General features: G+C 38.3%; 1 protein-coding gene and 1 non-coding gene across 4 annotated transcripts in view; one reads left to right on the top strand and one right to left on the bottom strand.

The window, feature by feature from the left end:
• The window catches only part of SPAG1 (sperm associated antigen 1), a 67,506-nt gene extending 49,156 nt beyond the window's left edge, over positions 1 to 18,350 (bottom strand). Inside the window, exons 1-7 of one of the 3 annotated variants that reach the window (XM_019467985.2) lie at positions 17,894 to 18,350; positions 15,165 to 15,306; positions 13,212 to 13,371; positions 6,563 to 6,688; positions 2,494 to 2,558; positions 1,788 to 1,897; positions 1,078 to 1,183 (exon numbers count right to left, since the gene is read on the bottom strand). In XM_019467985.2, coding sequence (XP_019323530.2) covers positions 1,078 to 1,183; positions 1,788 to 1,897; positions 2,494 to 2,558; positions 6,563 to 6,688; positions 13,212 to 13,371; positions 15,165 to 15,304 — 707 coding nt within the window. In that variant the 5' untranslated portion in view covers positions 15,305 to 15,306; positions 17,894 to 18,350. Of the gene's footprint in view, positions 1 to 1,077; positions 1,184 to 1,787; positions 1,898 to 2,493; positions 2,559 to 6,562; positions 6,689 to 13,211; positions 13,372 to 15,164; positions 15,307 to 17,893 lie in introns of those variants that run through there. The other 2 variants (XM_019467989.2, XM_053896607.1) reach the window with 2 other exon arrangements.
• TRNAR-CCU (transfer RNA arginine (anticodon CCU)) lies at positions 940 to 1,012 on the top strand. The gene has a single exon. It is a non-coding gene; the product is annotated as a tRNA-Arg (tRNA).
• Positions 18,351 to 21,397: the final 3,047 nt, after the last annotated feature.

Raw genomic sequence — 21,397 nt, 5'->3', positions numbered from 1 at the left:
TTTGTTGGACACTGGGGATACAAAGGTATAAAAAAACTGACAAGGACAGTATGCTCTGACAGAGCTTACAGTCTACTTACTATCAAATCACACGAACTTAAATTATACCTCCAACAAGTACCACAAATGAGAGGCAAGACTGGGGACACCTGGGTGGCTTGGTCGGTTAAGCGTCCGACTTCGGCTCAGGTCATGATCTCACGGTCCGTGAGTTCGAGCCCCGCGTCGGGCTCTGTGATGACCACTCAGAGCCTGGAGCCTGTTTCAGACTCTGTGTCTCCCTCTCTCTCTGCCTCTCCCCTGTTCATGCTCTGTCTCAAAAATAAATAAATGTCAAAAAAAAAAAAATTAAAAAAAAAAAAAGGAGAGGCAAGACTGCTACAAGAGCGTATAAATTGGGGGTCAAGGGTGGGGAGGAGTGGAGTAGGGTAAAGATTTAACCTTGTCTGGGAGGTAAAGGAAGACTTCCCCCAAAGAAGTAAAGCATGGGATGAGACCTGAAGGTAAGTTAGAATTAACTAGATAATGAGAAAAGGAAAGAATATTTTACACAGAGACCCAGCATATGCAAAGACCCTGTGGTGGGAGGTAGTATCATAAGTGTCATGATTAAATCTAGGCAGTATGACTACAGAACCTGAATTCTTAACCTCTATGCTATATGGACTTTCTGTCGAGTTCCATTCAGATGCCTTCTATTTTCTCTGTCAAATAGGAAAGTTAGGACCTCTGTCAAAACTGGGGATGGGGTGGGGAGCTTAAAGGGTTGAGAAAAAGTATTTAAAAAACAAACCAAACACAAGTAAATTTATGATAAATCATAAGTATAATATCTTAAATGATTCTGAAAGACTTTTTATTTATATCATTTCAACAATTAAATAGAAACATTATCTTTTTTTTTTTTTTTAATGGGAAGTTTAAACCACTACAAAGGGTTCCTGGCTGGCTCAGTTGGTAGAGCATGTGACTCCTGATCTCAGGGTCATGAGTTCAAGCCCCATGTTGGGCTTGGAGCCTACTTAAAAAAAAAAAAAAAAAAAAAAAGCAACATAAATCACAGAAAAATCTGCTCACCTAGTATAATACATCACAGCCTCCTCATAATCTCCTGAGTTGAAAGCTTCATTTCCTTTTTCCTTTTCACGAGTAGCAAGGGAAGTCTTTTCTTTCTCAGTTAGACCTAGAAATAAATTATCTGCTATAAATAAAAAAATATATAATTGAATAGAATTTAAAAAAAATTTAAATCCAAGAATGCTTACTTCAACAGAAGCAGTAAATTGTGAAGGAAATAAAAGGAAAATAGGAGGTTTCTTAAGTTTAGGAAATGTTTCTTTAAATCATCACAATTTGTGAGTGTTTAGATTTTTTCTATTATTGGTTTTACTTCACTTTAAAGGAGCTATACACCTATGGACTTCAAATGAAAACAAACTGCTATATCTTTTTATTTTGAGGTAAAAGGAAAAAAAATGAGGTATCTGGAGAAAAAGAGGATTTGAAAAAAAGTGAAAAATTATAGTAAAAACATAGTTTTATTCTTATATTTTTGAGTCTTACTAAACCTCAGTGTAACTATTACTCATAAAATTAGGTAGTTAAAGAATGGAACTGAATTTGTTAGAGGTGGTCAACTCTAGGAGAAAATCCATGAACTTTTAATGGAAATCTGTACTGCTTAAAAAGAATGTCTTCTAGACCTTCTAGACCTAATAGCTTTTACTATAATTTTTAAAATGTAAACTGTAAAGACTACTAAATTATTCTTATTTTTCCCCAATTACCTGCTGTGTCTATTCTTGTCTCAATTTTAGACAAATGTGACTTGTTGTTTACTACGGCTTTTTCTTTGTAATCTTCGTCAATTTTTGAACATTCTTTTTCCACGTCAAATCTTAAATGAAAGGAAAAAAACTGAAAAAATGTACATTATAAGAAAATAAAATATATTATTGATATTCTTATACTTGTACCACTGTGCCTTTAGACACATATTCTGAAAATGCGTAATAGGTTTATGCCACAAATTACCTGTTTCACTCTTAGAAACCATGCAACTCATTGAGGATCTACATGGGGTTTTTTTGTTTTGTTTTGTTTTGTTTTTAACGTTTATTTATTTTTGAGAGAGAGTGCAAGCAGGGGAGGAGCAGAGAGAGAGGGAAGAGGATATACATGTTAATCAGACCGAAACTGTTCAGAACTTTGTAATTAAAATTATAATTAATTTATCTATTTAAAATTTTTGTTCTTTTTTCTTTTCAGTGAGCATTAGGATTACCTATTTTTGGTTGCTTTTATAAACAAAAGGATGCTATAGATATTTATTCAGTGAAAAATGAAGATCAAAAGTGCTTAGACCAGATACTCTTAGTACTCTGCCAAAGTAACTTGGTAGTTCAGATTTATAATAAGTAAGAGATTACTACAATATTCTATGATAGAGAATTTTTCAGTGACAAGTTTTGTATAAAGAAATATAAAACATACTTATCCCATTCTGCATAATCCCTTGGGATTTTCTTTTTAGTTGGTCTACTATTAGAATATTTTTCCTGAAAGAATAAAATCATATTTTATGAGACATATTTAAGATTAGCAGATTTTATGATAAACACAATGTGAAGTATTGGATTAAGATATACCGATTAAGGAAAATAGGTACTCTTGAAGTTATAACAACTCCAGTATTGTAACTATAACATATAGTATGTTAAAAAAAAAGGATTTTAAATTGGTAGTTAATTCTGGGAGCGATCTACAGGACTTTAAGTACATATATAAAATTTAAAAACTTGCATGTGTGAAATTTCATTTTTAGTGATTTTCTTATAACAAAAAAGTAATGAACTATCAGTCTTTTAAAACCTAGGCACTGGAGAAATAAGATTAACTACTTTGGTGCATTAGAATAGTTTTGTTTCAAATGACAGATTCCCAACTTGGACTAATTCTATTAAAAAAATAAACTATTGGCTTATGTAACCAAACTGATGAAGAGGCAGCGGTATTGCTAGATAGAAGATTCTGATACCCTCTCCAGCTCTTCCACTCTCCCCTTGTCCCCAGTCCCTGTTTCTTTCTGCCTACTGATTTCCTTTTCCCCGCTGGCTCTTCTTTTTCCACGTAGCAGGCATAGTGGCCACAAGCAGTGTGGGATTATAAACTCACGGGACTCCCAATCAGAAAGGAAAAGGAGAGGGCACCTGGGTGGCTCAGTCGGTTGAGCACCCGACTCTTGATTGGTTCAGGTCCTGATCCCAGAGTCATGGGATTGAGCCCCGAGTTGGGGTCTGCGCCGAGCATGGAGCCTGCTTGGGATTCTCTCTCTCTCCTTTTGCCCCTTTCCCTCTTTCCCCCAATCACATGCTCTCTCTCTCTCTCTCTCAAATTAAAATTAAAATTAAAAAATTAAAGTCTTTATAAAAAAAAAAAAGAAAGGAAGGAAGGAAGGAGGGAAGGAAGGAAGGAAGGAAGGAAGGAAGGAAGGAAGGAAGGAAGGAAGGAAAAGGAGAATGACTCCTCTCTAACTTCAGTTAGAGAAATCCCAGGGAAGGATTCAGGATTGGCTAGCTTGGGTCAGGTGCCCATCCCTAAGCAGGCACTAGCTCCCTGCCATTCAGCAGCCCAACCTCGGTCACATGCCCCCTACAAGCACCAGAAGGGAAAGAGAGGAAAGCAAACAATAGCCATAATGCTCAACAGTTTCTTAAATGGCTTCTTAAAAGTTAGTCACAATCTGAAACCACTTTGAATGGGTCATTTACCTATGCACAATTTTGTAACATTGGGCATCGGTCACTTGGAGTTATGCAGATCTTCCAAATATTCCTACATTTCATTATACAGTTTAAAAATCTTGGGGCACCTGGGTGGCTCAGTCGGTTGAGAGTCCCACTTCGGCTCAGGTCATGATTTCACTGTTGGTGAATTTGAAACCAGTGCTGGGCTCCCTGCTGTCAGTGCACAGCCCATTTTGGATCCTCTGTCCCCACCCCCCCTCTCTCCTCCCAAAATAAACATTTAAAAAGTAAACAAATAAAAATAAAAATCGTATCTGTTAATATCTGCATGGAGCTCATCAGAAAAGTCTTTAAGTATCCCCTTAAGGAGAAATTTTTTTGTCACAAGTATTTAAGAGCCATGTAAGATTCTGAAATACTCTAAGCTGCACTTGAAAGCTCAGATTTTATCACTAGCAAAAACCACTGTCAGTTCTTTTCCTTAAAGTGACACTCCCACTTGACTTATTTTCAATACAGTGTCTGTCAAACACCCAAGTCTGAATAACCACAATTTGTCTGTCAATCACTCTTTCAAGTTAAAAACTGTTCCAGGGGGCGCCTGGGTGGCGCAGTCGGTTAAGCGTCCGACTTCAGCCAGGTCACGATCTCGCGGTCCGTGAGTTCAAGCCCCGCGTCAGGCTCTGGGCTGATGGCTCGGAGCCTGGAGCCTGTTTCCGATTCTGTGTCTCCCTCTCTCTCTGCCCCTCCCCGTTCATGCTCTGTCTCTCTCTGTCCCAAAAATAAATAAAAAACATTGAAAAAAAAAATTAAAAAAAAACAAAAAACAAAAAAAACTGTTCCAGGAAAAAGTGGTTACTTAAGCTGGCAACTGAACTCAACCTACAAATCTCAAAATAACCTAGATTTCTCTTCACCATGAAGTGCTTTTCGGGTTTTTTTGTGTGTGTTCTTATTTATTTTGACATGGTGAGGGTTGGGGGGAGAGGGAGAGGGAGAGGGAGAGGGAGAGGGAGAGGGAGAGGGAGAGGGAGAGAGAGAGAGAGAGAGAGAGAGAGAGAGAGAGAGAACGAACACATTCCAAGCAGGCTCTATGCTGTTAGCGCAGAGCCCGATGCATGGGGCTCGATCCTCCGAACTATGAGATCATGACCTGAGCCAAGATCAAGAGTCGATGTTTAACTGACTGAGCCACCTTGGCAGCTCTTGAAGCATTTTTTGAATACTTCATATTTTGTCACACAGAATATTAAAAAGATAAGTTCTCAAGACTCAAGATTTAACAAAATAAAGAAGTCTTGTTGTTTCATAGAAGACATTTTTAAGTTAAATTGGAATGTTTACTGTAAATGGGTAGCAGTGGAGAAAAGTAACTCCTAGTATAGTTTGGTCCCACTCGCTGCCTTGATTTGTGCTAAGACACCAGCAGCTGCACCTGCTGCAAATGTCAACACAGAGAAAAAGACAAAGAATTAGCATTATTTTTTAAAATAGCATTGACTTTCTAGACCCTCTGGAAGGATCTCTGGGACACCCAGGATCCACGGATTATACTTTCATAATCACAATACCACATTGAACTATATAACCTCCTGTTACATTTTTACAGCACAGACTTAGCACAAAATGGGTGTCCAATAAAAACAAATTTATTGATTACAGACAGTGGCATCCTTACAATATTACTGTGTACCTTGGTTACATGAGTTATTCTTAATGGGGAGTAAAAAGATGCAGGAAAGTTAATTATCAGAGAGCTGTGTGATGAAGAGCTATGGATGTTTTTTAAATAAAATTGAGTATTCAAAGAAGAAATGAGAAGAACAATAACGAGTTAATCCAGAATGAAGAGATCTGGGTAGCCAATCTTCCACAAATGATAGGAATAAAAGAAAAAATTAGGGGGAGAGGGAATGGAATGTGTGATCCATGTGAGAGCCCAGAGACTCCCAATGCCTTTGAGACAATGGCTTAGATTCTATAATATCCGAGTCAGGTGGATGCTCAGAAGCTCAGTTTTAACCTGAAGTTAAGTATAAATGGACCCGGGGGCACATAGGTGGCTCAGTTGGTTAAGCATCTGACTCTGGATTTTGGCTCAGGTAATGATCTCACAGTTAGTGAGATCAAGCCCTGTGTCAGGCCCTGTGCTGTTGGGCTGTGTGTGGGATTCTCTCTCTCTCTATCTCCTCCACTCACCCTCTCTCTTGCTCTCTCTCTCTCAAAAATAAATAAATAAACATTAAAAAATATATATATAAATGGACCTGGAACTCCAACAGGCTTTTTCTCTATGAAACCCATGGGTTAAAAAGGACAGGTCTACAGAACAAAATAGGGATCAACCACAGAAAAATCATCACAAGGGGCTGGGGAAATAAGGGGGGAAAATATGCAATAAACAGAGGAATGACATATATAACTGCTTGAGTACTTTAAGTCCATAGTTAATTATGTTACAAATTATTTCCTCTATGCTTCTACTGGACAGATAAAATTATTCCCTGAAATGCTCACACACTCAATTAGATCTTATGAGCACATAAGATCATGGCATAACAAATGAAAAATGAAGAAAGGCGGTAAGCTCAAGATGAAAGTCTTCAAAGGGAAATGGCATTTCATTTTGATCACCAGGTGATGAAACACAGCCAACTCAAGAAGGCAATAGCACACGGCCAGCTGAAGGATAACCCCCAACTCTCAGAGGACATCACACTGTGGTTACTCTGATTAAACTGAGCTAGCGCCCTCAATAAACAACAATCGTCTTCCCCCCCCCCCACCCCACCCACCCCCACACCAAAATGGCCTACCTTACTAACATGAAGACGGCTGTTTGAACCACGAACTGGAGGCAAATTATCTTCCATCACTGGAAATGTTTCAGTTTCATGAAAGTATATTTTATTTTCTTCATTTTTAATTTCTGATACCCAACTCTGAGAAGAGGGAGAAGAAAGTGAACATACAGTTTGAAGTAATTAACCAGGTGTTAGAAAGGACTATACATCATCATAGTTTCTTAAGTGTTCATTTTTTGGGGGACAATTTGGTCATGCCATTCTATCTGTAATGTTCTTCTGCTATTTTATTTTTTTTAATGTTTATTTATTTTAAGGACAGAGAGCATGAGTAGGGGAGGGCAGAGGGAGATAGAGAATACCAAGCATGCTCTGCGCCATCAGCAGAAAGCCCTATGTGGGGCTTGAACTCACCAACTGTGAGATCATGCCATGAGCCAAAATCAAGAGTTGGACCCTTAACCAACTGAGCCACTCAGGTGCCCAATCTACTCTTCCTTTAAATTGTGGTAAAATACACAAAACAAAATTTATCACCTTAACCATTTTTAAGTGTACAGTTCAGTATTGTTACACACATTCACATGGTGCTGCCCTTCCTACTTTCATTATCTTGCAAGCTTACTCTCATCCCTTCAAACAAGCTTTTCCTGAACTTCCTGGTTGGACTAGAAATGCTCCTCCTCCATGTATTAGCACAGAGATTTAAAATCATCCATGTATTGTTCATCTCTCTCACATTCTGTAAATTCCTTTGGAGGCAGAACCTATGTCTTCGTCTCATCTTCGTGATGTATGAACCTAGCACAGTGCCTGGCACATAACAGGCTCATAATAATGTTTATTAAACTGAATTGTTACAGGTTCTAGGCAGAAATTGAGAAGTTTCTTTGTTATCTGTGAAATTCTATTATTATTATTCAGCAGCTATACAGTGAGGGTCTAATATATGTCAAACCATATTAAATTAGACATGGTTGATATAGTGATAAACTATATTATCTGTATCAGGAGGCAGGGAGACGAAAAGGAGGCAGACAGATGAAACAGAAGAAGAAACAGAAAAACAGTAAGGGAAGAAAGGTGAAAAGGAAGAGGAGGAATTACAAAGGAAGAAAGAAAGAGAGAAGGGGGGCAGGGGCAGCAGCACAGAGAGGGAGAAGTGGCAGGGAAAAGCATGAAAGAAAGGGAGATGAGGAGACAAAATCAAGAGGTGACTGAGAAAGAACACACGGTTGGGAAAAAGCAGATTCTGCAACTAAAACTAAGCTGTTTTTCCCTGGAAAATAAAGCCAAAGAACTCTGGACATAAACTACTAATTTAACTCGTAGATTAATTACCAGATTTTCAATTTCAAGTCAATAAAATGGCAAAACGAGAAAGTTTTTAAAAATGTAGCTTTCTGGGTTAGAGAATACATATTCCTCAAAATTGTCTTCAAATATATTATCCAACCCAGTAAAATATGCTGAATAAATAAAGTAAAACAACAAAGAACTATTTCTCCAGAATCCATTTTAGGAAGTTATCTCTTCAGCAAAAGGAAACCACAAAGAACTCTGAGGAAACACAAGTAAATATGTATCTGGTGGAGAGGAAGTTTTCCTAAATATAAATGCAAGAAAAGATAATAAAGGATAAAACCAAGAGTGATTACATAAAATGTTTTTAATGAATAAACATGAAGAACACCACCACACACAAGATTTAAAAGACTAATGACAAATTGAAAGAAAATTTAGACTATATACGACAGATCTCTTACAAATTAGTAAGAAACACAGCAATAGAAAAATCAATAAAGGGATATCTCCTCCTGGCCCTGATAGAGTATCAGGGACTGGATTTACCCTCTTGCTTAACTCTAGAAAACCAGATAAAATATATGAAACAATGATTTTCAGACACTGGACAATAGGTAGCACAGGACAATGATCCTGAAAGAAAGGAAACAAATGAGGTAAGTCCCGCATCTGTCCCAATTTACTGCCTGTAATTTCCAGGCTACAACATAGGGAAGGGAAACCCAAACAGCCCTGCGGTCTCATTGAGTTCAGAGGAACAGAGTGCAGGCTTCAGGGAGGCAAAGACTGCAGAGATACGGGGTGCAAAATAGCCAAGAAGAGGGAGCCAGACAGAGAACACTAAAGATGACCTGAATAGCACTGTATATCTGTTCAAGAAATTTAACTCATAGTCAAAATCTTGCTTATAAAGAAAACTTGAGACCTAGATGGTATCAATGGTGAATTCTGGAAAATATTTAAGGAAGAAATAACAGTAATTACATACAAACTTTCCTAGAAAATTCAGGAAGAGAGAACACGTCCCAACTCATTCTAAAAAGCCACCATTACCATGTTACCAATACCAGACAACAACATTACAAGAAAATTACAGACTAGGAGCTCTCATGACTGCAGACACAAATATACTTCAAAAAATTTTAGCAAATTAAATCCAGCAATATATAAAAAAGACACATCATGACCAAGTAGAATTTATCCCCAAGTGCTATATTGGTATAACATTTGAAAAGAGTGCACATAATATACCTTATTAACAGGCTACAAAGAAAATCTTATTTTCCTCTCAATGCAGGAAAAGAATTTATAAACTTCTGTAACTATTCATGATAAAAATTCTCATCAAATAAGGAATAGAAGGGACCCTCCTCAGCATTATAAAGGGTCACATCATAAAATCTAAAGGCAACATTATACTTAATGGTGAAAAAAAAGCTGAATGATAATCTCCCTAATATTGTGAGCAAGACAAGGATATTTGCTCTTACCATTTCTATTCAACATTGTACTAGAGAGCCAAGCCTGTGCAATAATGAAAGTAAAAGAAATAAAAGGCAGCCATTCTGGAAAAGCCAAAGGAGACCTTTTATTATTTGTGGATAACATGATCCTAAATATAAAAAAATTCCAATGAATCTAAAAAAAAGTTACTAGCACTAATTTGTAAATTTAACAAGATTGCAAGGTGCAAAGTCAATATAAGAAGACCATAAACTATAAACTTGCAATGGACAAATAAAAGTGAAATTAAAATTCCACTGATATGAGGTATCTACATTAGTCAAACTTATGAAACAGAAAGTAGAGTGGTGTTTGTCAGGGGCTGAAGGCAGGGGGAATTGGAGAACTGTTGTTTAATGGGTATAGAGCTTCAGTTTTATAAAATAAAGTTCTGAAGATTGATTATACAAGATGAATATAACACTACTGAACTGTATACTCAAAAATCTCTGAATATAATGGGCACCTGGAATGGCTTAGTCAGTTAAGCGTGTGATTCTTGGTTTCAGCTCAGGTCATGATCCCACAGTTTGTGAGATTGAGCCCCGTGTCGGGCTCTGTGCTGACAGCATGGAGCCTGCTTGGGATTCTCGGTCTCCCTCTCTCCCTGCCCCTCCCCCACTCATGCTCACACGCTCTCTCTCAAAATAAATAAACTTTAAAAAAATTAAAAAATTTTTTTTCATGTCTGAATATAACAATGTGAATATAACACTAATGTACACTTAAAAATGGCTAAGATGGTAAATTTTGTGTGATATGTATTTTATCACACCAAAAATAAATAAATACATAGTACATACATAAAATTTCGTAACTAGAGTGACTTAGAATAAGCAAAAAAATTGAAATTAAAAAACATTAACTTTGGGGTGCCTGGGTGGCTCAATCAGTTAAGCATCCTTCTCTTGACTTCAGCTCAAGTCATGATCCTACAGTTTGTGAGTTAAGCCCCTCATCAAGCTCTGCACTAACAAAGCAGAGCCTGCTTGGGATTCTTTCTCTCCCTGTCTCTCTGCCCCTCCCACACGCATGCTCTCGCTCGCTCTCTCAAAATAAATAAATAAAACTTAAAAAATTTTTAAAAATAAAAAACATTAACTTTTACAATAGCATAAAGTATATTATATACTTAGGAATAAATTTAAAAAATATGCAAGAACTACACACTAAAAACTACAAGATACTGGGACAAAACTTTAAAAAAGACTTAAATGAACAGAAAACATATGATGTTCATGGATCAGAGAATTTCAATATTGTTAAGATGTCAATTATTCCAAAATTGATCCATAAATTCACCACAATCCCAACCCAAAGACAATCAAGTTATTTTGTAGTAACTGGCAAGCAAAGGACCCACAGGAGCTAAAACAACAATGAAAAAAGAACAAAGTTGGAGGACTTGTACTATCCAATTTTAAGACTTAATATAAGCCTTACCACAATCAAGAGAATGAGGTACTGGAGTAAAGAGAGACATTTAGATTAATGAAAGAGAATAGAGAGTCCAGAAATAGACCCGTACATACACGGTCAATTCATTTTTGACAATGCTACCAAGGTGTTCCATGGGGAAAGGATAATCTTTCATAAAATGGTGCTTGAAACCTTGAATACCTATATTGTATGTGTGTATCCAAAAATGATAACTGATCCTAGAACTAAATTTAAAAGTTAAAGCTAGAAACTTTCTAGAAGAATCATATGAAGGAACTTGGGGATCCGGGATTATTAGACAAAGACTTCCTAAATAGGACACAAAGTACAGACTGTAAAAGAAAAATTGATTTCATCAAATTAAAAACCTTTGCTCTTCCAAAGACACTATTAAAAAAATGAAAAGGGAATCCACAGGATATAGAAAATACCTGCAAAAGGTGTATCTAATGAAAGATACACGTGTTACAACTCAATAAGAACACAAATAATTCAATTTTTTTTTAATGGGCAAAGGATTTCAAGACTTTTCACAAAAGAAGATCTATGGATGGCAAATAAGCACATGAAAAGACACTCAGGAAAGTCGGTCATTAAAATGGAAATTAAAACCACAATGAAACACCACGGCATACTTAATAAAATAGCTAAAATTAACAAAACTGGCATTACGAACTGCCAACCAGGATGCAGAGCAACAGGAACTTTTCTTTTGTTAACGATTATTTATTATCGAGAGACAGAGAGAGACAGCATGAGTGGGGGAGGAACAGAGAGAGAGAGACACACAGAATCTGAAGCAGGCTCCAGGCTCTGAGCTGTTACCACAGAGCCTGATGCAGGGCTTCAACTCACGAACCATGAAATCATGACCTGAGCTGAAGGCAGATGCTTAACCAACTGAGCCAGCCAGCCAGGCACCCCAGCAACAGGAACTTATGCCACTTTGGAAAACATTTTGCTCAACCGGAAAGTGGATAAACAAACTGTGAGATACCCACACAATTCAATACTACTCAGTGATTAAAAGAAACCAACTGTGAACATGCAACAACATAGACACATCTCAAAAGCATGATGCCAAATGACAGAAGACACAAAAGACCACACATACTGTATAGCTACATTTATAGGAAAGTCTAGAAAAGACAAATCCGTATGACAGAAAGCAGATCAGCGGTTACCAGGGACCAGGGTGTGGAGTCAGCACTGACTACAAAGGAGCACAAGAAAACTTTTTAGGCTAATAGAAATGTTTTATAGCATATACATGTGTCAAAACTCAGTGAAATGTAGACCATTGCTATTTTTTATTGAATGTAAATTATACCTCAATAAAGCTAAATCACTAAAGATATAGCTATTAAAAGAAGAAATTCAACTGATAAAAAAATTTAATGTTGCTAGTAATCAAATACATCCTTATCATGTTTTCAATTATTTGATTAAAAAATGATTACAGTATCCAGTGAAGAATACCTTAATTTTTTTTAATGTTTATTTATTTTTGAGAGAGAGATAGGGACAGAGCATGTGCACAAGAGAGTAAGCAGGGGAGGGGCAGAGAGAGGAGACACAGAATCCAAAGCAGGCTCCAGCCTCTGAGCTGTCAGCGCAGAGCCCAAAGCAGGGCTCGAGCTCACGGAACACGAGATCATGACTTGAGCTGAAGTCAGACACTTAACCGACTGAGCCATCCAAGGGCCCCAGTGAAGAATGCCTTAAACGGGCATTCTTACATACTGTTGGCGAAAAGGCACAACTTTTCTGAGAACATGCAAATGTGTTTCAACAGTCTTAGAATTATTCAAATCCTTTGATCAAGCAGCTTGAATACTAATAATTTATCTCGAGGAAATAACCAGGATGGTACAAAAGAAATTATAAACCAACATGTTTGTAGAGCTCTATTTACAGAAGCTGAGTGAATTATTTTTCTTCGATAGGATAGAATTTTGTTCAGTCATTTAAAATACACATGTGGGGCACCTGGATGGCTCAGTCAGTTAAGTGTCGGACTTCGGCTCAGGGCATGATCTCCTGCTTCGAGAGTTCGAGCCCCGCGTCGGGCTTTGCGCTGACAGTTCAGAGCCTGGAGCCTGCTTCAGGTTCTGTGTTTCCCTCTCTCTCTGCCCCTCCCCACTTGTGCTCTGTTTTTCCCTCTCTCTCAAAAATAAATATCAAAAAATATATAAAATTAAACAAAATACACACGTGGATGTACAGACACAAACATACACATTCACAATATTCTCCTGCGTATGAGAAGCAACCAATACCACGTAAGTGATTGCCACTAAAAGCCCTTCACTGACAAAAAAAGAAAGAAGTCTACGATTTTGGAAAAGTGAAGTGGACATATATTTAATGTGACAATGTCACAAAACCCACAAAAACCGGGGTCACTCTATACCTTTATATCACCGTCAATTTTTTCCCATTCTTCTGCTGTAAAGCTGGATGCTGTTGCTGCAGGCTTATCTTTCCTCAAAGCTCTACTTTCAGGGGCCAAGCCTCTAAGGCGCTTTTCACAAAATTCCGTAAGTTCAGGATAATATCCTTCCTCACCAGACCTTTAAAAAAAATTCAGACTTTGGAGTTACCACTTTATTTAGAGATCATGTAGTCTGGTGGTTTACAGGCTGGGCTCTGTGGAGCAGAGGGGTTCTGTGGAGATCTCCAGGGCAGCCCCTGCACAGGGATGAAGGCCGGAGTGTGGGCTCCCCACTCCCCTTCCTCAACCAGCACAACCTCCATTTTTACGTTACTCTATGGAGTGAAGCCGCGAAGGAAAAAATGGAGCCCCAAAGACACCAGTTTCCATCACACATTTTGAAAGTTGAGTAACATTTTCTCTCCTCTTTAACATGTGTTCACTTTGTTACATAAGATAATTTTAAGTTACAAATGGAAATTAAATATTAGAGATAGGCACACAGCGAGACTGGATTTCCCTTCCAAGGAGGAGTTTGTAGCTCAATTTTTTCCCCCAAAGGGATAGGAAGAAAATGGCAAAGGAAGGGTTCAGAACAACACATCTCTAACCAACCACTCCAGGAACAGAATTCACTCCTAGAGAGTTAAATGGAAAACTCTGTTCATTGTTGTTTAAGGAAAATCAATCCTTTCCATTTCTCTTGTAAGCCTGTTTACTTTTAAATTTTTAGAAAAATTGAAAAAAAATCCCACTTTCAAATTAAAATTTTTGAAGTAAGTTCCAAACCAATGCAATGTAATTTAATTAAGCCATTCACAGAATTTCTTAGAACCAACATAACATGGCTTTTAAACTCTTCCATCGTGCCAGCTTCTCATTTGCTTTATCAGTCCTTGACCAAACATAAATGAAAAGGTGCATACACTGCTGAGAAAAAAAGGAAAAATATGATATCTTTCATCGTTCCATTTCAGAAATGATGAGGTTATGACATCTACTCTGGCTGGGCATAAGCAAGGATGCTTAGGGAGGACAGGAGGCTGAAGGTGGTAACAGAGAAAAAAAAGGAGAGGACACAGTGATGAGGAAGGGCGTCACAAGGGAAAAAATACAGAACTGCCACCAAGCAAAAGGAACGCTACTGATGTGCTAAAAAAGGAGCAATTCCTGCTCCACAAGTGCTTCTGCAATATTAGGAAGGAAAGGAAAACCCCCCATGACATCCAAAATAGGTGGCACAGATTGGTATGCCACAGGGCAGTGTTTCTTGGAATGGGCTCCCTTGACCACCTCCATGTCAATCAGCCAGGCACTTGTTTGAAAACATATGTTCCTGGGCCCCACCCCAGATTTCCCGAGGCAGGATCTCTGGGAATGGGACCCTCAAATTTGCATTTTTAACAACCATATCTGATGTATATTAAAGTCTAACAATCACCACCACGGGGTCCTCCCCCTGAGAAGGCCCGGATCCCCTGCCTTCTGGTCCTACATCCTGGTCTTCCCGTCATCCTCTCCTTGTGACCAACTCACAGTAAGTTAGCATCTTTGTTGGCAGATAGTATGGAGGGGGAGAGTACCAACGAACTTTATCAACCGGTAGGCTGGTGAGCTAACCTCATCTCCTAATGGCTACTCCCACGGCTACTTTACCTTCTCCTAGAAAACGTGGAGGAAGCAAGAAAAATATCCTCTTGAATACTAATGAGCCTAAATGGCATGCTGGAAGTAGACCTAGCCAGAACCCTCCAAACTAACCACTGGATCAAAACAGTGATGTTGGAACCTAACTTGGGGGAAAAACAAAACAAAACAAAAAAACCAACATCAATGTTTGAAAAATTTCTGCGATATTTCTGAGAGTTTCAACTTTCAGAAGGCACAATATAATTGGCATACTGAAACATAAAATGATTTTTGAATGCTTACCTGAGCACACAAAGAATTTTTTCCAAGTGTTTAACATCTGAACATTTTTCAATATACTTGAAATCCAAATGTTCAACGGGAATTTTAAATGTTTTTGTTGTTCCAAAACCCCACAATGATGGATAATCTTTGGTAGTCATGGCTGAAATGTAGCACAGAAAAAAGTTATGAAGTATATACATAGTAAGACTTAATTTGGATAGTAGTAACCATCTAGGCATTTCTGTAACATTTATTTTTCAAGTCTATGGAAAAGGAGCTGTGTTTTTTCTAAGAAGGAAGGCTGCTCATTTTAAACTCTCTCTCCCTGATAACAACAGTTAAGTCATTCCCTGCCTTTACATTCCCTGCTGCCCAGTCACATCAATGAACAGCTCCCAGATCTGTGTTCTAATGGCACTGTGCCCATACCTTTCTCATGGCATGTATTTTAATTATGTATTTTTGTCTTCCTTTCTAGACTGTGAGATCTTACTTTATTATCATATATTCAGGACTAACATAAGTAGTGCCTTAGACCTTTAAGAAACACTTGCTGAGGGGCACCTGGGTGGCTCAGTTGGTTGAGTGTCCAACTTCAGCTCAGGTCATGATCTCATGGTTCATGAGTTTGAGCCCCGCGTCGGGCTCTGTGCTGACAGCTCGGAGCCTGGAGCCTGCTTTGGATTCTGTGTCTCCCTCTCTGCCCTTCCCCTGCTCGTACTCTATCTCTCTCTCAAAAAAATAAACATTAAAAAAAATTTTTTTAAAAAATGCTGAGCTGAAATGGGAATGGGGTATTTGGACAGTTTCACTTTAATGATACTGCTGCTAATTATGATGATAATAATAACAACAGCAAAAAATACACAGTTCTAAATGAGTGCTGGGCACCACCCTAAGAACTTTACATACATTACCTCATTTAATCTTTCAACTACTGTAGCAGGTAGGTTTTATTTTAAGTAACGAGCTGTAATAACAGTTAACACTTAGGGATCTAAGTTACTGTATGCCATGGATTATCTCACATAATCTTCAAAAACACTCTCGAGAGGGGAATTAATAATTACTATTTTACAGATAAGGAAGTTGGTATTTTAAGTAACCTGCTCGAAGTCATGTAACTATTAAATAGTGAACTGGGGATTTGAATCTCAGTTGGCAACTGCAGAGCCTACATACTTAGCATCACACCCAGGCTTTTCATCTGCAGGTGGCAACCCCTGCTATCAATTTAGTGAGTTGCGATTAGCACTGTCTTATAATGAGACAGAACAGAACAGCAACAAAAATATCTGACTACTTCACATACCATTAAAGTAAATACTTGTTTTGTAAAAACTTTTATTTCATGTCTATACAAATGACAAATGTGTGTAAATACATGCACACGTTGCAAATAAATTTCTTATCATGAGTCATTGTCAAAATTGTTTAAAAACACTGCAGTAAAACATATTGGTTTATAAATTTTAAAACAATTAAGTAGCAATGGGTCTAATTCACCAGGAGTATTTCCTCCAGCATGCCTGCCCTCTGGGATTCTGGTCCTACATCAGACCTCTGCAGAAAGAGAGGTGCTTCTGGTTCTCCATGTTCCTGCTGGCTTTGACTTGGGCATAGAAAAGGGATTGACAGTTCATCAGCTCTTGGATGAAATCTGAGAACTGAGATTATGGTTTGCACACTATACTGGCAAGGCCCAGGATGATGAATATGTCCCATCACAAGGACAGCCTTAAGGGTAGAAGTTACTGGAGAGCAACATGAAGAACTTTTAAATGATTGCCGCTGTCCAGAACAGAATGGGTTGCATTAGAATTTTTCCAAAGAGTTGGAGGATCTTTCACGGGAGAAACTTAAAAACATCCAACAGGATTAAAATACATGATCTCAAATTGAATTTATTTTGCAACCCCTGAAATTTCACGATTTGCAGAAATCACAGTGAAAAGCATTTGAAATAACAGAGTCATCTCTTACCTAAGCAAATGAATTTCATTCTGCACAGTTTTAACATTTCCCTGAAAATCCTTTTTGAAAATTACCATGTTTGTTTGGGTTGTTTTCCGGCACAATGCACATCTTACTAAATGTTAATTTTCAAGTTCCAAAAAGGAAACCATACAATATTCGCTCTCATTTGAACCTTTCCACATGTTTGGAATTTGATTAGGAAAAACCTCGGTCCTAGTTGGATTTAATCTCTTCATCATCATCCTGATCCACATCCATTTCCCATATGCCCTAATCAGCGGGCAGAAATAACCTCCAGTGCAAAGTGTGATGCGCAACAAGAAAACCGGTTTTCTTCCACCTGGGCACCTTCTTTCCAGAAACCACAGGGCCGAGCGCCCCCTGCAGGCGGAGACCGAAAGGAAATGGCTTCCTCAGCCATAGCAACGGTTTGTGTACAGCACGGCCGCCGAGGGGCGGGGGAGGCTGGTCAGGGACAGGCCGGGAACCCTCAACTCTACAGCCAACCCAAAGGTCAACGGGCCCTTGAGGACACTGAGATTGCTCCCCATTCCCCAGCTCTGGTCGCCGCCGGCGGATCCCAGCAACCCCCGTCCCAACATCGGCCACCGTCAGCTGCAGGAAACTAAAGCCCGTTTGTTCATCCCATAACTCGCTCCCTCAGTCGAGTCCGACCGTACATTTGCTTCTTGGGGTCCGCCTTTAACCCCAGCTCCCTGAGGGAACTGCGATGGGGAGATGTAATTTACTCCTGGCCGGCGGGTACTCACCTGGCTCTCAGACTCAGCGTTGTGGAAGGACGAGACCGCTACACAATTCACCGCAGGTGCCGAGATGGGGGGAGTGTCGCCCCGCCTGGGCACCCAAAGGCCAGAGGCTGAGCGCCGGGGGCGGAACTAGGGCCTCTTCGAATGATTGGCTGGCCCTCGATCTGCCGCACTGATTGGCCTCCGCGCCCAGCTTTGCCGGCACAGATCATTAGGGAGAAGTTAAGAGTCCAAGTGAGAGGGTTCCCTTTCTGTTTTGCATTCGTTTTTGATGGCGTTAAAACGCCGTTACAGTTCTGGATAGTTAAAAGTACCAAGAACTGTAAATTGATAACCATTCCATTTCAATTTTAGAAATATAATTAAATGTTCAGGATATCTACAAGGCAATCCAGATTTAGCCCTTCCCCTTTACACAAAAGAGTAAATGAAAGAGTCTGCCTTCCTTTGCAGGTGTTCAACATTTTCTGAGCGCTGGTTATGAGTCAGACACTGTACTGGGCACCGGGATACAAAAGCAAATAAGGCACAATACAATCCAAATGAATAAAGCAATATATATCATTTGTGGGGAAATATATTTCACTTTATAATTTCAGATTAGTGCCTGGCACATAACAGGAATTCATTAATGCAATTCGCCCTCCTCTCTGCACTTAAATTAAATCTACAGTCCTTTAGCAGGCACCAATAGTGGTAAAAACTCTGCTAAAAACATGATTAACAATACATTTATTATTATTTCCATTGCCAGTGCTAGAGAATGTTAAATTTGAATATTTATAGACAGATTCAAACTTTAGCATAATCCTTAGTAAGCTTTATTAAATTGTCATGGGGAACGTCATCACATGCCCCAATCCATGCATAATCATTTCACACCTCATTCCAGCCAACAAACTTCACTCAAAACTATGTCCTAGGTTTAAAACACTGGCTATTCTAACTTCCAGCATGGGAGAAATCCTTTAAATATTCGGTGAAATGCTTGTAATTCCACATGCCCTGTAATTTTCTTTTCACTGTTTTCTTCTGGTTATAATTATGTATATACATTTATGCTGAATAAACAAGTAGGATAAAAAGTAACATGACTGGAATAGACTAGGCAAAAGAAAATTATCACTATCATCTTCATAGAGTTAAGACTTTGCATCCAAGAAACAAGGATGGATATATACTTTAATTTTTCTTTGAATGTATATATATTCAAATATATTTTTGAAGAAAAACTAATAACCTTGTAGAAATTAAAATTATACCAGAAATGAAAATCCCAATAAATGGATTAGAAACTAAAATTGAGGGGTGCCTGGCTGGCTGTTAGTGGAGTGTGTGACTCTTGATTTTGGGGTCATGAATTGAGGCCCCATGTTGTGTGTAGAGCTTACTTTAAAAAAAAAAAAAGAAAGAAAAATTGAAGGCACCTTTTAAAGAGCAAAGAAACAAAGGAAAAGGAAAGATGAGAAAGTCAGGTCAATGAAGTCTAATATTAGATTTTTAAAAAAAGACATAGAGAGAAGAAAATATCGAGGGCAGGAAGTTACTAAACAATTCAAGAAAATTTCCCAGAATTGTAGAGCTTTACTTTCCAGGTTGAAAGTACCCACCCAAGTGACCAGAACAGTGGAAAAGAGCCCCATACCAAGGCACATATTATAAAATTTCGATACACTGGCAAGGAAAACTCTAATTTTCCAGAAAGAAAAGGCATCACACACAAAGAATTAGATAGAAGAATGGTTTTGGACTTCTCAACAATATTGGAAACTAGTGGACTATAAAACAATCCTTTGAAATTCTGATGCTGGTGAAGAACACCAGAAAAGATCATTTCAACGCAGGGGGAAAAGCATGGAAAAGGACAGATAAGAAAGAAATAAGTCCTGTTACCTGCTTAAGGAACTGCAGAGATCTCCTTAGAATCAAAAGATTAAGTGGTTTAAGTGGGCTGAACTTGTGACAGAGATAGAAAAGGAGTCATATTATCAAGAACCAAATATACCATTCCCAATAGTTTTGACTTTATCAAAATGGAGAGCTACTGAGGATTTTCAGCAGGACAGCGCCATGAAATCTGTATTTCAGAAAGAGCAATCTCAAGAGTATGGAGACAGCAAGGCCCGTAGCTGGGAGACTAATCCTAAAACTAACAAAATCATCTTTGTGGAAAACAGTTAATACTTAGACAGTAATGGTGGTAATAGTTAACATTTGTTAGGGTAAAAGTTTTTATGGATTTTATTTTGCAACTAACCTCTGAGGTAGGTGCTATTATTTCATGCCTATCCTACGAATGAGGAAAGCGAATCCTGGTGAAGTCACACGGCCAGTTAATAAAGGACACTGTGGATATCTGAACCCAAAGCCTTTTACCAAAGTCCATACTGTTTACTAAACTGTTAAGTACTTACCAATAAGTCCCATTAACCTCAACTTCAAAATGTTATGTTACAACCAAGTACTTCTTACTTCCCTCCACAGCTACCACCCTGGCTCAGCCATCATTATTATCCTGAACTATTTACATGTGGCCCTTAACTGGCTTGCCCATCCTCACCCATTCCTACATTGTCCACTCTTACAGAACAGCTCAAGTAAGTCTTAATCCGTGTCACTCTCCTGCTTACTCCCATCATGAGACCGTAAGTGAGCAGGCCTCCCTGCCTACCTCAAAGTGTGTATCACAAGGGCTTCATTCTGAAGTGTGAACAAGGCAAGCTTACTTTCAACCCCTGAGCCATTATACCGGCTATTTCCTCAATTTCAGGGATACGCCTTCCTCTTGTCTTGCTATGTCAGGTTCCTTCTCATCCTCCAGCCCTCTGCTCAAAGAGCCAGTCCCCCTTGACCAATTTTCTACACAGAATTGTTCTAGGAGGGGTGGAAATGTCCATGGATTTGTATATGTGAAGAGCCAACTCATTTTTACATCTTCTCAGTTTACACTTTCATACCTTATGTATTTTATTAAGAGTGGCCATTTCTGATTTCATCTATTATTTTTAAATTTTCCACAACTTCAATCTCTGAAGGTAACTTCAGAATCTCAAAGCACTGTACTGACCATCATAAATTCCTCCATTTTGACAATGAAGCTGAAGTTAAATGAACTGGCCAGTCACTGAGTAGCAAGGCTGGATTTGAACCTGTTTCCATGCATTTTTCATGAACATACATATCCATAGTCATTGGTAAGCAGTTTAAGTAGGGAACAAGTTATATGTCAACTTTAAGCTCAGATTTACTGATTTTTATATTTATACATCACTATTCAAAAGAATCTTTTAAAGCAATTATATATCTTTCATCTTTTTTTTTTTTCCTTAAAAAGGCAAGAGGTAAAATTACTTCCATTTTTATAGATGAAAGGGACACAAAGAGGTGACTGATTGAAATGTTGGTCTTGGATTCCAGTGGTAATACTTTTTCCATTAAACCACTGTCTAATTAACAAGCTAACAATATTCAATTAAACTAACAATATGTAAAATACCTAGGATGAAA

The sequence above is a fragment of the Panthera pardus genome, unplaced genomic scaffold, assembly GCF_024362965.1.
Source record: "Panthera pardus isolate Hobbes unplaced genomic scaffold, ASM2436296v1 HiC_scaffold_7, whole genome shotgun sequence".
Taxonomy (NCBI): Eukaryota; Metazoa; Chordata; class Mammalia; order Carnivora; family Felidae; genus Panthera; species Panthera pardus.
The sequence above is the reverse complement of the archived record's forward strand: the minus strand, read 5'-3'. Positions and strand labels throughout refer to the sequence as shown.